The following is a 25,513-nucleotide window of genomic DNA, read 5'->3' as shown; positions in this document are numbered from 1 at the left end:
CAGGGCGGATCTGATTGCAAGGAGTCGGGTCGGTCCCGGACTGGTCGCGGGATGCCGAGTCGGTCCTAGTCTGGTCGCAGGACGCCAGGTCAGTCCTGGACCAGTCACGGGGCGCCTGGTTGGCCTCCTATTGACCAGCATCACTCGCGGGGCCGCCGCCCTCGACCACCATCGGACCCTGCGGAGGTTGGCTGCCTCTCGGCCCGGTTGGGTGCGAAGCGCAACCAGGATGGGGGACGTCTGGGGCAGGGGCCGACGCTTCCCGATCGATCTCCCGAAGGGCCTCATTGACCTCGTCGATTATTGGCCTCAGGGCATTGACCTCGGGAAGATGCTAAAGATAGTTCAAAAAATAAAACTCTGACCAAGGAAAAAAACTTGGAATAGGAAATTCTAGAAAAATACCAAACATACAGCCCTCTCTGCCAGAGGGAGCTCGTATAGAGAGACACACGGAGGGCCTCCTTTCGTGGTGGCCACCACCAACAACCTGACCCGCAGGTCAATGACCTCGTCGGGAAGATCTGAAAATAATAATAGTAAAACACCACTCGATCAAGCCTCTTGGGGCGAGGGGATGGTTGTAAATATTACATGGAGAGCTCTCCTGGGTATCATCGTCGCTTTCGGTGTACAGGTAGGTCGGGTGCGCCCTTCGTTGTAGGGGGCAAAGTCGGCGCTTGATGAAGTCGCGCATGACATACAACCCCGACAGATCGACTTTCGCTAGCGCCCTGACCCGGTCGGCGAGGGATAGTAGCTCGGCGGTCGGTGTGGGAGAGCTCGCCCAACTCTCTGCAAGTCGCGCCGGCGCTTCGGGCACACGAAGGTTGTCGAGGGAGTCGTTAGTAGTGAGGTAGAACCACTCCTCCCTCCAACCCGACCACGATGATTTTAGGTTCATCTCCAAGTAGGAGCCGGTGACACAGTCTCGGAGATGGAAACAGCAGCTCCCGGTGGCCAGCCTGGCTGCAACCGGGCCACATAGAAAAATCTGAAGAGATCGAGACTTGGCTCGACCCCAATGAAGTTCTCACACATGTGAGCAAAGATGTTCAGCATGATGATAGAGTTGGGGTTCAGATGAAGATGGCAGATGTCATAGAAAAAATGACGGTGTAGAAGAACTTGGAGAAAGAGGGGACAAGACCGGCCAAGAAAAATGAAGCAAAAAATTACGATCTCCCCTTGGCAGGGAGCAGGAACATCTCCCCCAAGGCGGTACCCGGAGGATAGACGGCACAGAAGCAGACAATTCTCGTACATCTGCTTCAGCTTCGCGGCGGTGCACTTGGACTTGGGGAAGTCGGCCTCCTTTCCGGTGCGCGGCGCCATGGGGATGCAGCGGTGGTTATTTGAAAGACTCTGGTGGGGGCTGGAGGTAAAGGTCTCTAGCGCAAGATCTCGGGTGACGGAGAGATCTCTGGGGCCTTCTATCCCCCCATTTATAGGATCGACTCGGTTCCGCTGCCCCGGCTCCCGAGGATCTATCTGGGGAACCAAAATTCCCTCGAAATCCAGCGTCCATTAAGGTTTCTCTCTCCCACGATTCTCTCCCTTGCGCACGCTTCCCTAATTTCTCTCTCCCACTATCCTTTTTCTGTGTATGATTAACCTCACCTTGGGATGCGGTTTTCTGAGCTAACCATGAAAGTGGACCGTATTGACCACTCCCCGGATGAACTCATGTTCACCTAGGGCCCAAGTGATTCGACTAGGTCCAGTCACGACCATCTAACAAGCTGCTCAGTCTACCGCATCCGTGAAGGTGCTTAGGGGCTATTGTCGGTGTAAAGAATAGTGGGGTCCCCTCGCAGGCGGACCCATGCCAGTAAGGTATTAGTAGGTGTTGTATGCCACGTTTGTCCAGAACTGTGGTCACCCCGCACGACCAGTCAGTGACCGCGCGATCAGCTAGTGACCACGCAACCAGGATCTCCGACCAAGCTCCGCGACCAGTCCCCAGGTCACAGGAGAAAACCCCACGACCAGTCTCCTCTGGTCGCAGGGCAGGTATGTATCTAAATAGTCTAATCACAATAAATGCTTTTTCACTCGAATATTTCTCTTCCCCAAGTCCTCTTTCTGGTCATCCACGGCATGGTCGGCGTAGAGCTGTCGTGTCCCGTCCCATGCTACGGGACTACCTGACAGGCATGTCAGGAGGTTTTTTGCAGGTGCACACGCGGCGCGTGGGGATGGGATAGGGTAGTCCAGACGATCAGGATAGCGTAGGCAGTAGAGCGATGGGACAGGCTCTGCAGCACCGTAGAGCAAGTGGGATACGTCTTCTCTTAGTAATGATGGGCCTAGGTGGGAAGCTCTAGCTAGGCCTGAGTCTATGTCTTGACTCACGTGTAAATCCTCTCTCCCTTTGATATATAAAGGGAGGAGCACCAGACCCACAGGGAGGGGGCCATGGATCTGAGAGGCGAAGAAGGCTGAGCAGAAGGCTTGGTAAGAACATCATCTGTAACCAACTTAGACCACAAGAAAAGAATACACAAGATGTAGGGCTATTACCCTGAGGGGGGCCTGAACCTGGATAATCCTCGGTGTTCTTGAGTCGCACATACAAAAACAAATTCAGTAGGCACTCCCCGAACAAAGATTACGCACCCATCGTCCAATACACCCCGGCATCATTGTCAGAGATTTACCCTCCACAGGACGGTTTTCCTCCCTCACCAGCTTGATCCAATGGTCGGCGTCCTTTTTGCTAACGTGGCACAATGTGGGCTAAGTTTTACATCCAGGGTTCGGTAAGGATTAGTGCTAGCCTATAGATCTAGCCTGATCCCTCACAAACAACTACAAAGAACAACTAAAATCACAAAAAAGACTACAATACCTGTACGCACAACTGAAAAAATCACAAAAAGATTTACCGCCAAAGGATCTGGCAACCACTAAAGCCACAGTCGGACACATTACATGTACACGTAGTTCCTCATCATGCATGACGACAACACAGTCTTGGTTGTCGGGCACGGTATGCTCCGATTCGAGTCGGCCACAAAGGGGAAGCTGGTCAAGAAAGACACGACCTTCTTGGCATCTGGACTTCGAGGAGGATGTGTCACACCCAAAAACCCTAACCTAGTCATTAAGCATGCATATGCATTATGATATCATAATTTATGTTTCTGGCTTTCGTTTTAAGTGTTCAAAAATATTTTGGAAAAATGTTACGTCGTTAATCAACACAAGTTTCCACCATATGCTTATGGGTGGGAATTGTTTAGAAATGGTTAGAAAGCCCCAAAACCATTTAGGAAGGATTAGGTAAAGAATATGAAGAAATGGGGAAAAGAAATGAGACTTTTAGCACGTGGGCCCTTCCTGCGGTCTGACCAGGCCTCCCTGCGATCAGACTGCTAGAGCTCAGGACCACCACTTAAAGCTATCGATCAACTCTCACCAACTCTCTCTCACTCACCTGTTCATTCCTTCCCCTACCTGAGAGAGAGAGAGAGAGAAAGCAAGGAGGACTCCCTCACCATTTCCTCCACCTCGAGCTTCACGGAAGCCAAAGATCAAAGGAGAAGGCCGCTCACATCGTCCTTGAGCTCCTCCCCGCTGTCCTCTCACCGGAGAAGCTTCTCATATCGTCTTTCACCTCTAGGCCGGTTGGCACATCCTAGAGTCGATCTCCACATCGAAGCTTCCCCAGAGTTGGCCAACCCTCAAGCAAGCTTTCTCACACTAAGATGAATCTCCCAACCCCTTTCCCCTAGTTTCCCCCGAGTTCCCTCACTCCCTATAGCCATAGGACCGAGCTACACGTAGCCGTGGACATCGACCAATGGGGCTCAAGCTTTTGGCCCCATGAATATCACTCAAACCACTTAAAATGAATCCCCCTAGTTACACAGAGCATTTAGCTGTTGGCCTTGGCCAAAGGAGTCATCGGAATCATCGCCGGCGAGCTTGCCAAGTGCCACTAGCCGAGCATAGCGGTCTAACCATCGTTCCAGGGGTCGGACTGCCCCTCCGACCGGTCTGACCGCCGGGTATCAAACCGACACACTTTCATCATGCTTATTGCAATGCATTTTTTCTTTTTTAGTGATCGATGAATTAGAGAGTGACGTGTTTTCTTGAGAAGGTTTTGTAGTTGCTCTTTTTGAAGTAGAGCAATAAGGCAAGAATCTATCATATTTCTTGGTGTTCTGCATGCCTTATTTAACATATCCAACTGGTGAATTATTAGTTAATCTGTTAGATATTTCTATGTGTCATAAATCCATGTTTAGCTAGTCAACATCGGGAGTCATACAGAACCTATCTTGTTGTATTTGTCTCTATCTTGTTATTTTTTTTAATCCAAATCCTTGTAACCTAGGGATAATCATGTTAATATCTAACTTAAAATTTATCCGAAATGCTTAGAAATGCATAGGTCACCAATAAAAGTCGAGCGATAGAACGTTCCATCGTTCGCGAGCTATAGGCTTAATTACTTTCAAGATGATAATGATGTTGGGATGAAGAATTGGTGAGGATGAGACGAGATGTGGGTGATGCTAGGGTAGGTCAGGAGAGAAACCTGGATGCTATAAACCGCTTACATCGTTTATGCACCGATCGTTGGTGTCGTTGGCTTAAGCACCTTTTTTGTACTACCACATATCCAAATAGGATAAGGATGAACCAAGTATTGTAAGTCACCATATTCATTTGACTCATGCATCCGTGATGTGAGCGAGAGGGCTTGTAGAGGAACATGAGGTTGCTCCGGGAGTAGACCTAGGTGGCATTCACATACTCGGGCATGTGAACAAATGTTCGGGGTGGGTACGTGAAAGATTGTAACATGAATCATCGCTTGCAACTGATGGGTTGTATGGAGGATGGTCTCATGTCATGTGGGTAAAGATGTACTTCCTATATGGTGTAAGATCAATTTAAATTGTCATGCTCTTAGTCATGAGCACGCTTATGTTCATCCGCATCAGTTGTAGAGTTCCAATGGTGGTCATATGTGGTGTGTTGGAAAGTGGCTAGTGAAGATTTATGTCAAGGAGAGTATGTTCATATGTTAGTTATGGTTATGTTCTTATAGTTAGGCCAGGATTGCCCAAGAGTTGAATATGTAGGTGCTCACATATTTAAGTTGTAAGTTCAATTGCCTTTCGTCTAATTCAATTTAACCTTGTGACATATTCCTTGCTAATTCATCCAAATGCATTATCCTTAGAGTTAGAATATATATATACACACATATGTGTAAGTCTTACGAGTACCTTCGTACTCACTGTGCTTTGTTGATTGTTTTGCAGGTGAAGTTATGTGCTGACTACTTTTACCCCACCAAGAGCGGTGTGGTGGCAAGTAGTCACTATACTACTACTAACTCTGGTCGGTTACCTTGTGGGCAAAATGGCACCACATGTCTTCTTTTTCTTTTAGATGTTTATTCCGTTACTATTTATGTATATTTACGTTAGATAATACCTTGTCATTTGTTTATTTTTATCAACTTGTGATCAGATGAACCCTTGTTTAATCATGATGTTGTGATGTACATATTGGTAGAGATATGTGTGGATAATAGCTCTCTTGAGAATTGTAAAAACACACATATCGGGACTGCGAGGATTGGATTCGGGTTAATCATTGGTGGTCACGATTGTTGTGATGACTTGTGGGTTAGCACGTGGCACGTCGAGAGACAGGCGTGTGCTAGCTCTCCTCTTATTAAATGATCTTTCTAATGATTAATTCGAATACAATTTGGACGGGTCCTCACAGGAAGAGTTGACCTAGTGCGGGGTCCTCAACCTCCTCGCTAGCGGCAGCAACACACACCAAGAGGATGACGATGCGGTGGAGGCCTCCCAGGAGCACGAGTTGCGGCAATGGTGGTCGGAAGTGGCATTGCTCCAGAACTTGATCTGGTGTGGTAGTTGAGCTGTGGGCTATAGCTAGAGAGGGCGCGGGGGCAGCTCGGCCTGCATGTAAGATTTTTGGCAACCTGTGGGCACCCATGGGCAATGCATAAAACTGAAGTCTGACTTGACATATTTCGGGTACCCGACCCGCTAGACTTGTGGACAAAAAATAGAACCCAAACCCAGACCTGCTGGGTATAGAACCCGCAGGGTACCCTAACTGTGTTTGTGAGGAACGATGATGTCCTAAGTGGGGGTGGATTATGATACTTAGATCCTAAACCAAATTAGCTTCAAAAACTTCACAAGATAAACATATATCAATATCTATCTAAATGTTCTCTAAGTTTATCTAGCGTGTCTACTCTACCGCTTAAGAGGATTGCAACCTACTCTAGAAAGATAAATTGCAAGTATGTAAATGCAGAAATGTAAATAGGGTATAGAGACAAACTCGGCATAAGGGATTTTTATCCTGTGGTATCGATGGCATGAATACCACACCTAGTCCACGTTGGAGCTCCACAAAAGATATGATCTCAGTCATCAAGTCTCTTCCAGTCACGGCTCTTGAGCTACAAGTCACCAAGATAAGGTCTCAAGTACGATGAGCCACCAAGCCACTAAGGCAAGGTGTCACCACTGGCCTCTCATCTAGTCACTTGTTGTCGCGATCACTTCAGAGCTTGAGCCACCAAGGCAAGAGTCTCCGCGTCCCCAAACACGTATCTTGCCACCACTCCACACCAAGTCGGAGGGTCAACAAGCTTGAGTCACCAAGGCACAAGATGCCAGTGAGTCACTAAGACTCCAAGGTGCTGACATACCACTCGGTACAAGCTAGGATCACTCAATCCCTTCTTCAAGCTGAAGCACCTAGCTACAACTCACTCTAGGACTATAAGCACTAAACACTCTCTAATATTGTGCTTAATTGCCTTGGATAATCACTTTAAGCACTTTAGTGGTTTGGATGTCTTCTCAAGTGTATATGACCTTCCTCTAGACTCCAGCATCATACCACACATTCAAATGATTGAGTGGAGGAGATTTATAGCATCAAACTCGCCAACTAGCTGTTTTCCTAACGGCTCAGAAAAACTATTAACACCAGATAATCCGGTGAGAATAGTAGTACTAACACCGGATCATCCGGTAAGTATAAACTCAGAAACTAGCTATTGGAACTCCACTCAATGTCTCTGTAAGCACCGGACGCTCCGGTGTACCTTCAAATCCATCACCGGACCTTCCGTTGAGTTATCTTGAGCCATCTGAGCCTTTGCAACCTCTCTGTATAAAATGTTCTGGTCCATTCATTTGGTGTTCATTCCATTAACACTGGACCATTCGGTGAGTTAAAACTTCTCTTCTTTTCCCAAGAAATGCTTCGGTGCAACTATCTCTATGATCACCAGACTATCCGGTGAGTTGATCTTCATTCTTCAGTACTTGCAGTTACCTCTGCAAGAAATGCTCCGGTGCTATACTCCGGTGTGCACAAACCAAGCATCTGACCTTTCGATAGGTTGATCTTCAGTCTTTTGTATTTGCATTCTTCTGTGCAAGAAATGCTCCAGTGTTACCCAATGCAAATCACCAGACTATCCGGTGAGGTCCTCAGCCTTCTCCCCCTTTGTCAAAAATACTCCGGTGAGTTCAACACACAGAGCACCAGACCTTCTGGTGAAATCATCAGCCTTCACTTTGCCTCTAGACACAATGCTCCGGTGAGTGCGAACTCTTCTACACTATATCTTCCGATGAGGCAAATCTTTCTAAGACTTCTCCAATTCAATTAAATTTTGTCCCGGTTGTGGTGGCTTCTTGATGTATTGCATCCATGAGATCTACTAACATATATTCTTGACAAACATGTTAGTCTCAATGACTATGTTGTCATTAATCACAAAAATCATAATCATAGCCTAATAGGACCATTTTCTTTACAGTGTTCAATTTCCATCCCTATTTCAGACCACCATATATCACTTGAGATTTGAAACGTTTACATAAAATGATTTTCGATTTTAGGCAGAATTTAATGTTTGAACAATAATATAATCTAAAAATGTAATACTAGGAGCATAGTGGTGAGCAAAATTTGTTTTGACACATATAATGCAATGTTCCACCTTGGTTTGACACAATCCTCTTTTGTGAAGCAAAACTACATCTAAGTGACATAAAAGAGGGAATAAAAACTCTGTGAACCAAAATAACATCCACTTGTTGAATTAAAACAACAATCGTATTAAGTGATATGTTGAGAACACCAGTTTGATTTTGCTCACTGAAATAGGTGTAATAAAGTTAGAAGTCATCTACAAAACTTTTGGGAAAGGCGGAAAGAAAAAGGGATAAAAAGGAAGAAGAGGCATAATGAACACAATGGTCATCCCAAGTTATATAGCATTTATGTTTGTTATAAGTCACTTCAATAAACACTTTTGAACCATTTGATACATATTGCTACGAACAACGAGCAGGGATAAGTGAAATAAATATAAAAACATGATAAATTGGGAAATACTTTTAGCTAAAAGCTTTTGATTCGTAGCCATCCAATAAGCCTGGTAATAATAACAAAAATGAAATGCAAATTGAGCAACTAAATAAACAATAAGAAGTGTGGAATAAATAACATGTGCTTAACAAATAAGTGTAGTCTTGTGATTCAATATAATGAGATAAATAAAGGGTTAGGGGTGAAAATGTCAAATATATTCCTTCTCTGGACTCAAGAGATAGATATGGTTGTACAAAACATATCATATATTGGTTTGCAAACTTCATGGAATATTCACAAGGAAAACTGTTGTTTGAGTTTAATTATTAAGACATCGAAATCTTCTTATTGCTGGTTGCATTTCTGTTCAAACAATTGACTTCTCACTTCGATGTGTTGTATTTTATCTTTTAGAGCTCACATCTTTTCCTTGGCTTGCATTTCTTACATTGAGGTAATGTATTTCTTTCCTATAGAGGTGTTGTGTTATCTTTGGCAACATTCTTTTGTTGCATTTTTCTTTACCTGTAGAGTTGTTGCGCTTTTTGACAAGAGATGTGATGCATGTTTTTGATGGAGTTGTGTACAACAAATATTTTCAAGATAAATAAAACTAACAAATTTAACATAAGAATAAAAATAGTTTCTGTATAAAACAAAGCTCAAAATATTGTTAGCATTTAACATTAATAAGCCACCCAAAAAAACAATAGACATAATCCATTGATAGTACATTATGATAAGGACATATTCTACGTAATACTTGCCATGTGATAGCTAAAAGTTTTACCACGAGCCACCATAACCTCCAATCACGCCCTCCTCCTTTGTTATCGCCACCACAACACCTCCTCCGTTCTGGTTAACCACCATAGCCCATCGCTCCAATGCTTAACTCACAACCCCAATCATCATCATGCAAATTATTACTCACTGCCCCTAGATTGACTGACATCGTCATTGTCACTTAGATACCACCAATGAAATTTCAATGTCCACCTCCCCTCTATGAGACCTGATGAACCCTAACTATAACCCCTTGTGTTATGTCACACCCGGTTTTAACGGACAAAAACAAGTGTGGGTTATGTGTTTTTAGAAAGTTTAACACACATAAGGATATCACATGTGAAGTAACAAATGCAATACTTTAACTTACAACCGTTTAACTCTTACAAAAAGACTTCACCTAAACAACTCTATTAACAAAACGACTGAACTAAACGACAACAATGGAACGAAAGCATTGGTGACCAAGCAACTCCACAGGCACCGACCGGAAGACACGTTTCTAGTACACCAGGTCGTCGTCTTGAAAATCTTCAAAGTCCTCCACTAAACAATATATGTATTATGGGAGATAGTAAGGGTGAGTACATGAAGTACTCAACAAGTGTGATAAAATAATGACATAAATGCAAGTAAAGAACAATAATGTAATTGAAAATTATTAAACAATTATTAAGTGAATGTAACTCAGATGACACAATAACTATTACCCAAGATTTACCCACCCCGCAAACCATAACCATTTAGTACCACCAATACTACGATACCATAACTATGACCATTCTACCACCATATCGAAAACCAACTTATCATGTGAGGATCCAAATTTCTCATGACCGCGAGCACGAGTGATATATCAGATTTTACACTCTGCAGAGGTTGTCCACCTTTCCCTATGAGTCAGTGAATTTCATGTTTTTGTGTTCGCGAAAAACTTAACACACGCCAGTGTACTCTAACTCCTGGTCTTAACATTCCTCAAACTAATCAGGGGCGTTGTTGTCTAAGTGTACAATTACTGAGAAAGATAGCTCTCTAAAAAATGAATCTAACGGTGCAAGAATCGTTGAAAAAGGAGCTAGTATGAAAAAGTTATGAGCTTTTTACTAAATAGGGGCTTTTCTGCAAAATTACCATAAATTTTAGAATTTATTGGAATTGTTTTTATACGGGAAAATCTTGAATTATTGCATCAACAGGGGTTTTATTGCGTGGTAAAGATTAAAGATTGTTTTATAAGGAAAAACAAATTAATAACTCTCGGGCCATTGGATCTAGATCTAGCGGTCTCAGCTCATGGATTGGATGCACGGATGCGGTGACTGGGAAAGGGTGGACTCGGCTCACGCTGCTCATCGTGGACCAAGAGGTGGTGACGGCCCGGGTGCGACGACAAAAAATTGGATGTTCGCCGGGTTCGGGTTCCGACGGCTAAGGACTCCAGCGAGCGGCAGAACAGAGGCGCGGGAGCTCGGGCGACTTGGCAACGGTGTAGGCAGGGGCGGCGGACCACCGGAGTGGCTTGGCGACGAGCGGTGGCGACTTCGGGCGGAGGAGCTACGATGTTTCTTGACGGGAAGTTGGGGAAAAGGTGTGGCGTGCTTCGAGGAGGGCATAAGGGCACATATTTGTAGGCGGGGAGGCTCGAGGAGTCTGGGACGAGTTCGATTAGGGTTCGACAGTGGTGGATAGAATCCAATCTCGATTGTCCCAATTTAAACGTGATTCGCTAAGGGACAAGGCGGCAACCGGACGCAGGGATAATACAGACTCGATTCTCTGAGCTTAAGATCTCCCCCTCAAATTAGGGGTGGGATAGCACGGTGGCGCAGTTTGGCTCGGCGGCACGACAGTCTCCAGGTCAGAGACGAATCTGACCGGCGGGTCCCACCCGTCAGTGGCACGAATGAAGGCGGGTCAGCGCGAGCGTGATCGACAACAGGAAGCGGAATGCGGAAATGCACGAGCGACTGCTGGCGCTTGCGGGGTGGCTACAAAGCTAGGCCGAGAGCGTGATGCTACGACATGACCCAAATGGATGGAGGAAGGGAGCAGCTCGGGTCGGGCCAACAGACCGGGAAAGGGAGCAGGTCGGGTGAGGGAGAAAGGGTTGGGCCGGGAAGAAGGGAGGGAAAATGGCCCATGAAACTTAGTTTTCTTTTCCTTTCTTTTTTCTATTTCTAATCTTTTCTATACTAGAGCAAACTACTCCAAATAAAAGCCAACAAAAATCAATAAAAGCCTAAATGCCTAACTCCAGCATGAAATGCATTTCAAGCAAAATATACCCTATGCCAAATTGGATTTAATTTAGAAAATAGGTTTTTATCATATTCTATTTATTTAAACCCTAATTAAATTTTAGAAAATTTTAATAATTTGCGAAAATTGAAAAACAGGGTGTTACATGTTAGCTGGCATCGTCGTCTGAGAACATGAGTGGATCCAACGTGGCGGCAGAGGAGTGTCAAGCCCTCTACCCTAGGCACACCTAGGAGCCCCCGAAGCCCCGCCTTCAATTTCTAAGCATGGAAGAGGAAGAAAAGGAGAAGAATAAAGAAAAAAAAAGAAAGAGCTCCTACTCAAGCTCTGGATCCGCCCTTTCCGGAGAAGAAAGGGCAAACCATTTCGGAGAAGAGGTGGACGCAAACATGTTTAGGGCTCCTTTGAAACACAAGAATTTTACAAAAATAATATAGAAATTTCACAAGAATCAGTCCAATTTCACAGGAAAAACACAAGGTTAAAAAAATCTCGCAATCCAAAATATACTTTACTTTCACGGTCTCGCTGCCATCACTTCCTCCAACAGTGTATATAAATTACAGATCCATCAAGGGCCATGATTAGTTTCACTGTACTAGCAACAGCATATAACCGGAGTCCACTTGCAGGGCGCGTATCCTCTAACTTTGCTTCACAAAGTCACCGAAATTGACAGTAATATGAGTCTGGGTGAACAGTACCCTGCCATTATTTACTGCAGCAATTTACTGTATCGATTCTACTGTTATAGTGGTACTGTAGCACATTCTACTGTTTATAGTGGTACTGTAGCACATAATTTGGTGCATCTATTTTTAGATCTAACAGATCAGAAATGCTAATGTTACGATACTGTTCATCCTCTGACTTTGCTGAAGATACGAATCCCCACTGGCAGCACTGCTAATCCCCGTTCGCGCCACCCTGCCTGTCCCCTCATTTCCTTTTTGGAAAGTTTTTTTTCCTCTCCATCTTTCTTTTTTTGAAAACTTTTCTAAAAAACTTTTTTATTAAAATTTGTAAGAAAAATTAACAAGAAAAATTTTGCACAAGAAAAATTTACATAAGAAAAAATTAGCAAATTTTTTTAAAAAAAATTAACAAGAAAAGTTTGACTTAACTCGGAGCGCACAAGCGTGAACGGGATTTTGGTCCACAGACCATGAAATAAAAGTCAACTAGAAAAGACGCGATAGAAGGGCCAAGATCAAGATGCAGAATGCGCTGTAGCGAAAGCTGGGGTGAAAGGAAACGGTGAAAGAAATCTCAGATCACTTTAGAAAAGATCACTTTTGGGGGAGCGCACCCAAACCACACCGTTTCCGTACCTTGGTGGTAACTGGTAACTTCCCTCGGCCCATGGCGATCTCCGGCGAGGAGAGGTACGCGCCCGCTGGCGGCGACTCCAGCGGCGGGAAGCTCTGGAACCTCTGCCGCATGCCCTTCCGGCAGGCCGGCGGAGCGCCGGCGCCGGCGCCGCCTCCGTCGTCTTCCGGGATCCACCATTCCGCTGGCCGGTACGGCCACGAGGCGACCGTCACCGGGGACGGCGCGGGAGGAGGCGCACAGGGGGCGTCGGCCGGGTCGATCTCGTCCGTGGCCAAGTCGCTGCTGCCGGCGCGCCGCCGCCTCCGGCTCGATCCGGCCAACAAGCTCTACTTCCCATGTGAGCGCGCGAGAAATTCAGGCTTTCTTTGAGTTCTTTCTTGTTTAATTCTGTGCGGAGGTGGCGAGATGCTTGGAAAGCTGCGATCTTGTGCCTGATCTGGTGGTGTCGCGTGAAGATTATTCTTCGATTGCATTAAGTTTTGCCATAAATCTTGGTTAGGGCGCGATCCCCGCTGGTTTATGAAGTGGGAATTTTGGGTGGCGGAGGAAGTCGCGATCTTGGAGGGAGATTTGGCGAAGGAGTTGCTTAATTCTGTCGGATGAAATCGTTGCGGCTTGGTTTTGGTTGGCGAGTGGAAAAAGTTACCATCTTAGGCTCCGTTTTCCAACCGAGGCCGGGTTCTTGATCTTGGTGTTGGAGTGAGGGTATTATCGATCTAGTCTTGGGATCTAAATCTTTGTGAACATTTCTTGATTAGAATTTCCGACAGGAACTTCCAGCTTTTAGATTTCGAGTAGAAGTCTCAAGATTCTGGAGCTAGAAACGTGGTGTGCTATGCATAGAATGTGTGCAGCCTTAATGCGGTATGTTGGTGTCGGAAACTGTCTGTTGGTAACAGTTGTTGGTAACAGTTGTTTGTTTTCTAGGGCTTAGGTTGTAGAACTCCTATGCTGGTAGAAGGGGAGCACGGGTTTGAGATCCAGTTTATGCGGCAATTTTCTTTGTTTGATTGCTGATGCTTCAATGCACTGCTGTGACTGAACATGCAAATGAAACATACTTATAAGGCTTCATTTCTCAAGTTTGCTGCGCTAGAGCATAGTGGAAACAAAATTCACCACAATTTTGTGATGATCTTACAATATGCTTAGATTCTGTTAGGTAATTTTGAGTTGTCGTTTGCGAGATGCTGTCATGTGAGTAAGGCAGTTATTGGAGGTCACCATGTTTTGTAAGCTTTTATTGTTTTGTTTCTAGTAAAGCGATCAGTAGATCTGCAAACATCTAAATATGGCTTATTAAAGCCTAGTTTTCTTGGATACACAGTAACGCTGCACAAACTATTGCTAATTCGTATCGCATATATGCCAAGTATCCAGTTACTATATTGAAGTTGAAATGTTGTCTAGGACTAGAACCGTTGACAGAATCAGATAGTTATAATTCAGTGGATAAGAAAAATGCTTGATTGGTTAATCATTGCTGAGACTTGATTTACTTTCACTTGCCTTTTTATGTTCTAATTACCATGAGTAACAGCAGCATAAAGCAAGAAATATATTTCTGTTTTGCCTCTTAATTGTTTAGCATTTGCTCTTTTGTGAAGAGAAGCTAATAACAGTCTGGTCTTGCCTTGTATAGATGAACCAGGAAAGCAGGTGAAGAGTGCAATCAGGATAAAGAATGCAAGCAAGTCTCATGTAGCATTTAAGGTTCGTATGTCATATTTTGTTGCACAGTTCTATTCCAACAGAGGATGTGTTGAAACAGCAGTGTTTAACACTGGTTTGTTGTTAATGGTACTTTTCTGACTGTTAATTGATATTTGAATCTTTAGTTTCAAACAACTGCACCTAAGAGTTGTTTCATGCGCCCACCTGGAGCCATCCTTTCCCCTGGAGAGACTATCATAGCAACTGGTAATACTGTTATAACCTTGAATCTTTACTTGAATAACAACAAGGTTTCCCGGAGTTCCTGTTTGGACTAATCTCTGTCTTTCTGAATTGCCAGTTTTCAAGTTTGTGGAGCACCCAGAGAATAATGAGAATGTTCTACAGAAGTGCAAGGTCAAATTCAAAATTTTGAGCTTGAAGGTCAAGGGTCCGATGGAATATGCACCAGAACTGGTTAGTAGCTTTGCCTGCATTCTTGATTGATTTCTACCAAGTTAGATTTTTTCTTTTTCTGGTTAACATAGATCCAAATGGTTCTTCATCTATTATTCAATGGGACGACATTCCTGTATATTTCCTTGATTAAATCATTGCTGGTGAATAGAGGAATGGAGTAGGGCAACTTTTAGAGGTTAGAGCCTTAGTCAGAAATGATGGCCTAGGTGGGAGGTCACTTAGTGGATCTCTGCAGGGTCTAGGTAGGAAAAACTTGCCATAGATGGGAGGCTTTGCTGCCTGCTCACATTGGAGAAGGGAGATCATGTTGTGGCAAGAGAGATAACACATTGTTAATGTACACCTTGGGTAGGATTAGCTGGGTAGGAAGTCCCTTTTCGAGCTTATGGCTAAACTAGGCCCACTAAACTGGGTAATTAATTTATATGTTGTCTGGTTTGAAGGACCACCTCTCCTTAGGATGGGTTGGTCCATCATTGGATGATGCTATGATTTTGGTTGGATGACACCATTCTTCCTTATTCTATTAGCCTTATGCTTGTGGGGTTTGAAGTGGTGAAGGACCAACTCATTTCGTTCCCCAAACCGTACAAGTGAGATGTGTTTGGAGTTAGGATTAAATAATTTACTGGCCACTCTATTCCCTCAAACCAAACACCCTATTAATGGTCAGGGTCTGCTTGGGTGGACTAACGATTGCTAAGGTTGATTAACAGTGTTACCAAATAAATGAAAATTCATGGCATCTGTCTGCATTTTTGTCGTAACACCCCTTGGGAGAATATTTTATCTAAACCCTTACATGCCCTCAAGGTCCATATCACTCCCTTACTGTTAGTTCGTATAATGAATTTCATGAGATAAAGCAAAATCACATGTGATCATTATTGAGAACCTTTTAATGTGAAGCCCTTGGTATAGACATGAGCATGCCCTGTCTCCACTCTCTAACCTACTCCCACCTTTTCATTCCTTTCACATACTTGTGTGGCTTTGCTGTCCTGTAAATTGTTTACTCTCTATTGTTCCCTGCAATGTTTTGGTATAGTATTAATTTCGTAATACGACAGATAGTTGTGGGGGGAGGGGGGGGGGTCAACTAGAAGGGTACATTATTATTTTCCAATAAAAGTTACTACCTCTGTTTTCGTTTACTTGTCACCAATTTTTTACTATAGCAAATTTGACCTTACGTTTTTTTCTACGAAAAATTTACGAATACTTAAAAATATCTAATACTAATAAAGTATATTTCACGATGAATCTAATGATACGAAAGTTTTAGTTATTTACAAATTTTTTAAGGGAAAAACGTAAGATCAAAATTGCTACAGTAAAAAGTTGGTGACAAGTAAATAAAAATGGAGGTAGTAGTTGATAGGGTGATCCTAGTTTAGCGATTTGTTACTAATTTGCATCCTATACATCTGTTGTTTTGAGTTGGATGGACATGGGGCAATTCATTCTTCTTTGATTGCTCCAAGGTACGATATTAATGACATGCATACGCTATAGAGTTTTGGAAACTCTGAAACTGATTTTATCTTTTTTTGTTTATACCATGTGGATTCATTTTTTTTCCAATTATTAGTAACCTTTTTGTGGACTCAATAGTTCATTTTCTGTTTGGAAGAGTGACTTATTTTTTATGGTTATAGTTTGATGAGCAGAAGGATCAAGCTGTCGTTGAGAAGATCCTGAGGGTTGTTTTCTTGGATGTTGATAATCCAGGCCCTGTAAGCAAATGATAACAACAATGTCTTGTATTTGGAATTCCTTCAATGGACATTGGAATTATAATAATCTCACTCTTGTTCATTCTTTTTCAAAGCAACTGGAAAAACTTAACAATCAATTGGCTGAGGCAGAAGCTGCACTTGAGGCACGTAAGAAACCTCCGGAAGAAAATGGCCCAAAAATTGTTGGTGAAGGGCTTGTCATTGATGAATGGGTATATCTTTCTCAGCTCACATGAAATGTTCCGGCTCTCTGTTCGGTTCACTTAATTTGTTCTCAGTGCTAAATCCATCATGTGTTGATCGCAGAAAGAGCGGAGGGAAAGATACCTCGCGCAACAGCAGGTTGAAGTGGCCGATTCGGTGTAAATTGTACGGGAAAGATACCTCGCGCAACAGCAGGTTGAAGTGGCCGATTCGGTGTACATTGTACCTTCTGCTGCTTCAGAATCTATGCATGTGGCTTCAGCAAGGGCTGTGACATTCTTGTAAACTAGGTTTTGCGGTAGTGTAGTGTATGGTAGTCTAGGGTTGTGCTTGCAGGATGAGTCCCAAAGGACAAGCTAACCTCCGGTATCTTCAGTACTTCCTGTGTAACTGTGTTAACAAATGTGTCGTTGGTGGATGAGTATCAGAACAAAATAAAGCATATATTTGTCGGAACAGGTGAAGTGAGTGCAAAACAGGTTGAAGTGAGTGCGATGCAGGATATATTCTTCCAGTTTATAATGGTTTGTAAGTGATGTGCTGACTGGGGTGGGCCAGGTGAAAACCATCCGAGTTTTGAAAACTTAAAAACCATTGCAACCAACGTTTGATTTTGTTGCAATCAGTATTTGTTTTTTTCCTGTATGTTGCAACATAGTGCAGCACTTTGTTGCACGTTGCAAGAAATATCGATATATTGGTTGCAACAAAACCAAACGCTGCCTGTAACGAGTTTCCAAAACTTTGGTCGAACATGAGCGCTCGTTCTTCTGCTGCTTTCCAAGTTCCAATGTTTTGTTTTGAAGACTCGTCCTATATGATGTTGTGTTCATGTGAATGTCTACGTCAGCCAGCAGCGACATTGCCTCTTCAACTGATTTTCATAACCAGGCTTAGGGGGGAAATGAAAAAAAAAAATTGGCATGTGCCACTCCAAAGTCCAAAGTAACAAAAAATGGATTCGATATAAACTTTTCAAAACCTCAATGGGAGCCAGATACCAGCACAAATCCAACCAAATGAATTTGGTTTTCTTTGAGCTTCCTTTGAAACAGGAAGAGGTGGCTGATCCCTCCGCATCAGAGTAGGCATACGAGTCTGCTTTAACCAACAGGAGGTGTATTTCTCACTTTCCTGGTAAGATACAGCGGAGACAAGACAAGCTGATTTAATGAAAATTGATAAATCATGCTCATTCTTCAGCCGTAGAGAGACTTTTGAATTGTAAGTCACCATTACGAGTCAATATATATGACACATGAAGAGGGAGTAGGGCTCAAACAGTGTTAAAAAAACATCGGGACTGCTATATTTTATCTGGGCAATTTGGAGCCTCTCCTCATCCCAATTTTTCTTTTCCTCCTCTTCACCCTCTCCTCCATCTTCTCTGTCTCCGGCGAACCCGACTTCTACATCTTCGGCGAGGTCCGCCCTACTCCCTCTCCAATGAGCTCTGGTGAGGCCGAGAGGTTAGGGTCTGGTTTTGGAGTTCCAGGGCCAGGGTTGGGGTTTCAGGGCCTCTGGGCTTACAAAGAGTTGCTGGAGAGGGAGGCCGGCCCGGTGGAGGAGGCGGTTGGTGGGCGATGCGGTGAGACGGCGTGGACACCGCTAGCCGGGGTGGTAGAGAATTCCTGATGAGAGGATCGGTGGTGGGGGCATCAAAACGAGAGGGGTTAGAATCCGACAACGGTGAGCCGCCGGAGATGTGGCAGGAGGGCAGGGAGGGGCGAGCTTGCCGACGGCTGGTGAGATGGAGCGGAGTCAGCAGCTGGTGAGATGGAGCGGAGGAGAAAGAATAAAAGGAGTAGGATCGGATGGCCTAAAATTCTTGAGAGATTTGGGCCGAAATCACCCTGGTAAGAGGTAGACAGGGCCAAAAACATAACAACAAATATCACAGGTATGAACTGCCAGAAGTTTCTAGCCCAGGTCATAACATAAGTTATCAAGTATAAAAGGTGGGTCCTATCAAAATAGGTGAAGCAATGGTGATAATCTATCTATCTATTATATTAGTATAAACAGGTAAGGTTAAAAGGAGCTACCTGCGCTCTTATGATCATAAAATTACCACGTTAATCGGTGGAAAAAAGATAGATTTATGCCGTTGGTTTTACTGGGACTAGATTATAATGGTCTAATATGTTAGAATAGATGGGAAAATAATAAGTAGGAGTCTAATATGGATACTATGACACATAATATATGGAAAGAGATAGGCTACAATTCAACCAGTGCTACAACTTGATTTGCCATAGCGGGAGAAAAAGAAACTCCAAAATCAATTGGATTTGCCATCGTATGAAAAAAAAAGAAACTCCAATACCAATCGAAGTAGGGAAAGCCAGGCAAGTCTGTCAAAAAAAAAAGAAACATTGAGAGCGTCCCTCCTCTCACTGAGCGCATCCCCACGTTGCCATGCCGCCTCCCTCCTACTGATGCTCCACGTCGCTTGTCCTCTCGTTGCTGCCCCGCCTCTCGCCGAGTTGTTCCTTCAGTCCTTCCTCGCGTCGCCCCTCCTCTCGCCGTCATGGAGAGCCTGAGGCCACCATGTGCATGCCAAGGAATCGTAGAAACCGCCTGGACGTGATCGGCACCCCTTCTCTCATGATTTGTTGCCATGGTGAGGCGCCGAGGACGCCATCGTGCACGCCGAGTCGCACGACGCCGATTTAGTAGAAATCGCATGGACGCAATTGGTGCGTACGCGCGGCTGCGACCCTTGATGACGAGGGAGCCTAGGTACCAGGCATACCGTAGCGAGGATGACGTGCTTCCCTTTTTGGCAGTGTGGCAGCAAAAAGTCGGGCATGGAAGCTCTTCAGCAGAGAATGAGGAGGTAAACGGGTGTCCTCGACGATCATGACCCAATTTTCAGGGTTGTAAGGCTGCTGGGAGGTAGGTGCCTAGCGGCGGATAGTGTTTACGGAGCAAGAAGAAGTTATGATCCATGATATCGACGATGGTAGGGATGCGGTGACAAGGGAAGCATGCTCAAAGGCATGCGAGAAGAGGTGACAATCCAGACAACGAGTTCAAATGCATCTCATGAAAGCAGACTGCTTGGCAGTTGGCACGATATCATTGCGGCGGTGCTGCAATCACATGTAGCAAAAATGATCTTATTAGGTTATGATTATGATTTTAGTGATTAATGACAACATAGTCATTAAGACTAAGATGCATGTCAAGAATATATGTAAGTAGGTCTCATAGATGCAATACATAAAGAAGTCATCGAAGCCGAAATAAACTTTGGACTGAATTGGATAAGTCTCAGGAAAAATGACTATACCGGATGATCTGGTGCTTAGGACTTTGTACACATTAGAGTATTCCTCTCAGGTGTATTATATTTATCGGATGATCTAATGCTCAGAAGGCTATATACACCAGAGTGTTTTCACTCAGAAGAGGAAAATGAAGACCTCACTGGATGGTCCGGTGATCAGAGTACTACACACCGGATGTCTACACCGAGGCATTTAACAAAAGTTGTGCAAATGAGGGAAGGAAATATTTTAACACACTGGATGGTCCGATGATGAAGAAGTCAACACACCGGAGTGTTTTTCCGGAAGATATCAAAGCAGATGAAGGTCAACACATCAAAAGGTCTGATGATCAGAGGGTTTATACATCGGATTAATTGCACAAAGAAGAAGTGACTCGGCTGACTCAAAACAACTCACCAGATAGTCTGGTGATATATGATGTGTACACCAGAGTATTTTACACAGAGAATCATGAAGTGGCTCCATCAGGCTTAAGGCAACATGTCGGATGGTTCGACGATGGAGTTGAAGGTACACCGGAATATCCGGTGTTCACAGAGGCTTTGAGTGGGGTTCTAATAGCTAGTTGCTGATGTTGTACTCACCGGATGGTCCGATGCTTATACTACTATTGTCACCGGATCATCAGGTGTTCATAGTAAAGTTGAGTCGTTGAAGCAATGGCTAGTTGGCGGGTTTGATGCTATAAATACCCACCTACTTGGTCATTTGAAGGTGCTAGAGTCCAGAGAACCTCATATACACTTGAGAAGACATCGAAGCCATCAAAGTGCTTGAAGTGTTCATCCAAGACGATTAAGCACGCCATTAGAGAATGATTAGTGTTTATAAGTCTATAGAGAAGTGTTGCTAGGTGCTGCAACCTAGAGAGTGGATCTAGGAGTGATCCAACTGTGTACCGAGAGGTACGTCGATACCTTGGAGTCTTGGTAACTTACCGATAACTTGTTGATCCTCTGACTTGGTGTGAAGCGACGACAAAAAGATATGCGGGGATGTGGAGGCCCTTGTCTTTGTGACTAAAGTTTTGAAGTGAAGATGACGCATAAGTGACCGGAAGAAAGGTTAGTGATGAGACCTCACTTTGGTAGCTTGGTGGCTCATCGTGATTAGAGCCTTGTCTTAGTGACTTGGTATCTCAAGAGCCATGACCAGAAGTGACTTGGCGACCGGTAGCATATCCTTTGTGGAGCACTAACATGGACTAAGGGTGACTTATGTACCACTGATACCACAAGATAAAAATCTCTTATGCTGGGTTTATCTCTCTATCTTATTTACATTTTCATACTTGCAAAATTACCTTGCTAGAGTAGGTTGCAATCCTCTTGAGCAGTAGAGTAGACACATTAGATAAATCTACAGCACATTTAGATAGAAATTAAGATAGATTTATATTATAAAGTCTTTGGAGCCATTAGTTTCTAAGTGTCCTAATTCACCCCCTCTTAGTACATCACCGTTCCTCATAGCACTACACAATAAAGTTCCTCGGATGGATAAAAGAGGCATACATGCCTACCTATATCGCGGGTGAGAGCAGAAAAAGATGCACAAATCAATTTGAGAATAATGCTTGGGTCATAGGAAATTTGCTTTGCAATTTTGAGGTTGAATGAGTTCATCGTGAGCAAGGGAACCGAAAGAAGGGGGCAGGGCATGTGTTTCACCTTAGCACAATGAGCTAGCAAATAAGGGTGCAACACATGTGTTTTACGGCCATCGGAGTGTCATGACCCGACTGACAAGTGGGGCCTATACAGCTGATAGGTAGGGGCCCAACTCACAGGGAGGAGATACAAAAGGAAGCAAGACCGTGGCTCAAGACATCGATGAAGAATACCGAACAAACCTCTATTCTTCCTCCCTGACTATATCTACGATCCCCTTCCCTTGTTGTTCTCCTTTCCCAAACTTATTCCTCTATTTCCAGTCTAGATTGCTTCTTCCTTTTGAGTTCATCCCAAGTGTACTGTGCCGTGTAATCGAACCAGTGATCAATATAGCTCATGTGCTTGCTAATTCAGTGTGTGTCTCGGTTTTCTGGAGTTGATTTGTGCGTTTGATCATCCGGGTTCGTAACAATTGGTATCAGAGCTGTCGATCCTTAGAGTGGTGAAGCGATGGCCGTGCATTTTGTTGGAGGAGAAGTTCATGGTGGTGGTGCACATCACCTGTTCGGTGAAATGCCAAACCGGCTAGACATGACCTTGAGTTGCCTTCTTCGCGTTTGTACTGCCCCGGGTTTCCACAAACCTAGGTGCTACCAACCATCATCTAAAAGCCTATCAAGCTAGACAATTATTCAAAATTTTAGCAGACTATTTCCCTCCACACTGTAACTACACAATCATCACATGCAGGATATTCATAACCGAAAGATAACCATAACCATCTAAAACTAATACCCTAAACAACTCAAGGACATGATACATTACACCAAAACAACCACAAGTTGCTTAACTAACCAACTAGCCAAAACACGACACTAATGTATGATTTAAGTGCGATCCTTGCCGTTACGTGATGCTATGTCCATCTTCCAAACATGACGTGATCAGAGGTACCTAAAAACCAAATAAAATAGAAGAGTGAGTAAAAACACTTAGCAAGTACAAAATGAATTCGGAAGAACAGACGCATTAACGGTGTCAATAAAGAACAAGAAATACTGAGTTTTCTATTTTCTTAAAAATAACAATAAGACATTAGTTTCCGTCGATACGGGCCATCTTGAATTTTCCTTTGCATTTATCGGTAAAATTGAGCAAGTAATGCAAGCACTTACTCATAGGAACCTGAACATAAGAACCAAATTGCACAGCCGGTATCACCAGGAACTTCAATGGAATGTAAAGGAATAACTTGAAACTTGAATCTTGAAGCACATTCTTGAACTTGAATCACATGAACACAAGAAATCTCGAATATTAAATGAACATGATTGGAAGGAACTAGTAGAAAAAATTAACAAACAAATTGTGCCAAAGTGTGGGTTCTTCATGCACTTGCCTTAACCGTGGCGAGAAGTCGGTCTCGCACCGCTAACACCAACACTTTCAAAACCTATGGAACAAGGTCATACTCAAAATCTATTCCAAAATATCCATGGGAATATACATTAGATGCTTGAACTATGCTCTTGAATCGAACTCTGAAGGGAACACATTTTTAAACCCATGTCAGCCGGAAAACACCTATCTTGGCAATATAACTGCCAGAACGTGCAGTACCCAAAAGGGTCTCTATCCACGGGCGGTCTGACCGCCCTGCTTGCGATCCGACCATGACCCCAGGCGGTCTGACCGTGAGAAGCCTTCAGAATGCCCAAAATTCTATGTATGATAGGTGATCTAACCGCTACGCTCGCGGTCTGACCGCCGGAACACAGGATGGCATGCTGATAGCTCTGCATTATTTTGGGTATAACATTCAAACCACTTATCCAAACATGACAAATAAATACATCTGGAGCATTTAGAGAAAATTATCTACAATTTTCATGTTGTGTGGAAACACTAATTCTTTCTCTATCGTGCCTAGAATTAAAAAGAAGAACTATTGCGCAGGTTTTTAAATCCAGACAACGACAAGGTTTCGGCGATAACATTCAAACTGGTTATCCAAATTGAACAAAGCTAGAGCCATTGGAAAGATATCGATGAGGCTTACAACTTTTATAATTAGCTAGTGTCAGGCGTTGGACGGGCCAAGCCTTGAACTCGAGGCTTTTATGGACATACGGCCGATGGGTTTTTCATAGATCTGACAGAGGTAACACATGGCCTTGCGAGCAACAGCTTGGTAGGTGTCAGCAAACCTAAACCCTGTGGTGGTCACACTCCATGACTTCTTGTCGGGGTGGTCTTCACTGGCTCCAACATGGATGGTGATAGCGCTCCGTGCCGTATTCCTCATACTCCGTGCCAACATACTCCGGGTGCTCCATGATCCCGAGCCTGGTCATTGCAGCGTGCAACACCTTTGGGAAGCCGAGGGTATCCAAACAGTACTCGGTTACCCATCCTTGATCCTCCATCTGCGGAAACAGGAGAATGACATTTATAAAAAAGGCTTTTCTAAAATAAGTAAGGAGAGTAAGAAGTTTTGTAACATAGTTTTTAATGAAAATATTACGTCCAGGTCTATGGTTTCGTCCTACAGCAAAGTATGACTCTGATACCACCTGAAGCGCCTCAGGTTACTCCCGTTTCTTAAAACCATTATTATACTAGTCCCTGGATCAGTCGCTGTTAAATAAGAGTCTTACAACAGATGATACCATAGTCATACAACACGAGGAGTGTTGAGAAGGATCCACCATCCCAAAAATACATAAAGGATTCATACGATCAACAATATCCACGTTATTAGAGTGCACATTAGGGACTGCATGAAGACACATCACTCCATAGGCAACTCAGGGGCGGACATGACTGAGACCTACTCGTCAGCCTCACTGTCTGCTACAATGAAGCTCGAATCGTTATATAAAAGCACAAGTAAGAGTGAGTACAAACGTACTCAGCAAGTCCCAACCCTTGCCTACGGCAGGGGTATAAATACATGCATATGATATCAACAAGGAATAAGCTTTAAGGTTAATCTTTGCGGAAATGCCAAGTTTACACATGCAAGGGGGTATTTTCCATAAAGCAGTTTTGTGAAAGCGTCATACCAGTATTCTTAAATGAAGGGGGGTTCAGCCGTGGCGGAAAGTCATCAGGGCCCAAGTTTTAATGCTGTTAGATACCTCATCCATGGCATTCCACGGCACACTGCCGGACCTATTTTTCAAAAATGGGCACACCTTGTCCACACACTCACCAAGGAAACACACGCAAACCAAACTAGTTGCTGTGACCAAACCATAGTTCGTCTATGACTATGGACACGACTATTCAAATAGTTTAATCTCTGTAGAGTGGTGCAATTTACTCACAAGCTGAGTTTGGCACATACCATCGTCATGGTAGTGCAACTCAACAAAGCCATTACCCACCACAATATCATCTCACTAGCTGCCTATGGGAGCTAACCAGGGGTTCCTGACCTTTAAATAGGCCTCCAACTGGGTCGCCAAGCCTACACCTGCTTGCACCTACTCCATGGTATCCCGTTGCACAACTACCTCCGGACAACTAGTTGACTAGCTTGCGGGGTTTAGACTAAGCCTTGCTACATACACAGTCGAGTGACTGCACTGTTAAGACTAGGTAGAATGTCACATCAACTTGGTCCTTAAACGAGCTAAGGTGAACATCTCCTCATGGAGCCTACCACATAGGCAGCGATTCAACTCCCCAAGCGTTCCCAACAGAACCTTGATTTGCCCCAACTCGGAACCAGTTCTCG

General features: G+C 43.9%; 1 protein-coding gene across 1 annotated transcript; it reads left to right on the top strand.

Annotated features, from left to right (window-relative positions):
* The first annotated feature begins 12,661 nt into the window (after positions 1–12,661).
* On the top strand, positions 12,662–17,320 carry LOC133893267 (vesicle-associated protein 4-2-like). Its single transcript, XM_062334255.1, has 7 exons — positions 12,662–13,123; positions 14,429–14,499; positions 14,625–14,706; positions 14,801–14,916; positions 16,578–16,655; positions 16,751–16,870; positions 16,965–17,320. Exons 1-7 carry the CDS (start codon positions 12,817–12,819, stop codon positions 17,022–17,024), a joined length of 834 nt encoding a protein of 277 aa, XP_062190239.1. The 5' UTR covers positions 12,662–12,816; the 3' UTR covers positions 17,025–17,320.
* Positions 17,321–25,513: the final 8,193 nt, after the last annotated feature.

The sequence above is a fragment of the Phragmites australis genome, chromosome 15 (assembly GCF_958298935.1).
Source record: "Phragmites australis chromosome 15, lpPhrAust1.1, whole genome shotgun sequence".
NCBI lineage: Eukaryota > Viridiplantae > Streptophyta > Magnoliopsida > Poales > Poaceae > Phragmites > Phragmites australis.
This window is presented reverse-complemented; position numbering and strand designations above follow the sequence as displayed.

What these genes read in the sequence shown, in the direction of transcription:
- LOC133893267 (XM_062334255.1), top strand. Translation starts at nt 12,817, where the DNA reads ATGGCGATCTCCGGCGAGGAGAGGTACGCGCCCGCTGGCGGCGACTCC. An exon ending in CAACAAGCTCTACTTCCCAT is followed by an intron (nt 13,124 to 14,428) that starts GTGAGCGCGCGA and finishes TGCCTTGTATAG; the next exon opens with ATGAACCAGGAAAGCAGGTG. An exon ending in ATGTTGATAATCCAGGCCCT is followed by an intron (nt 16,656 to 16,750) that starts GTAAGCAAATGA and finishes TCTTTTTCAAAG; the next exon opens with CAACTGGAAAAACTTAACAA.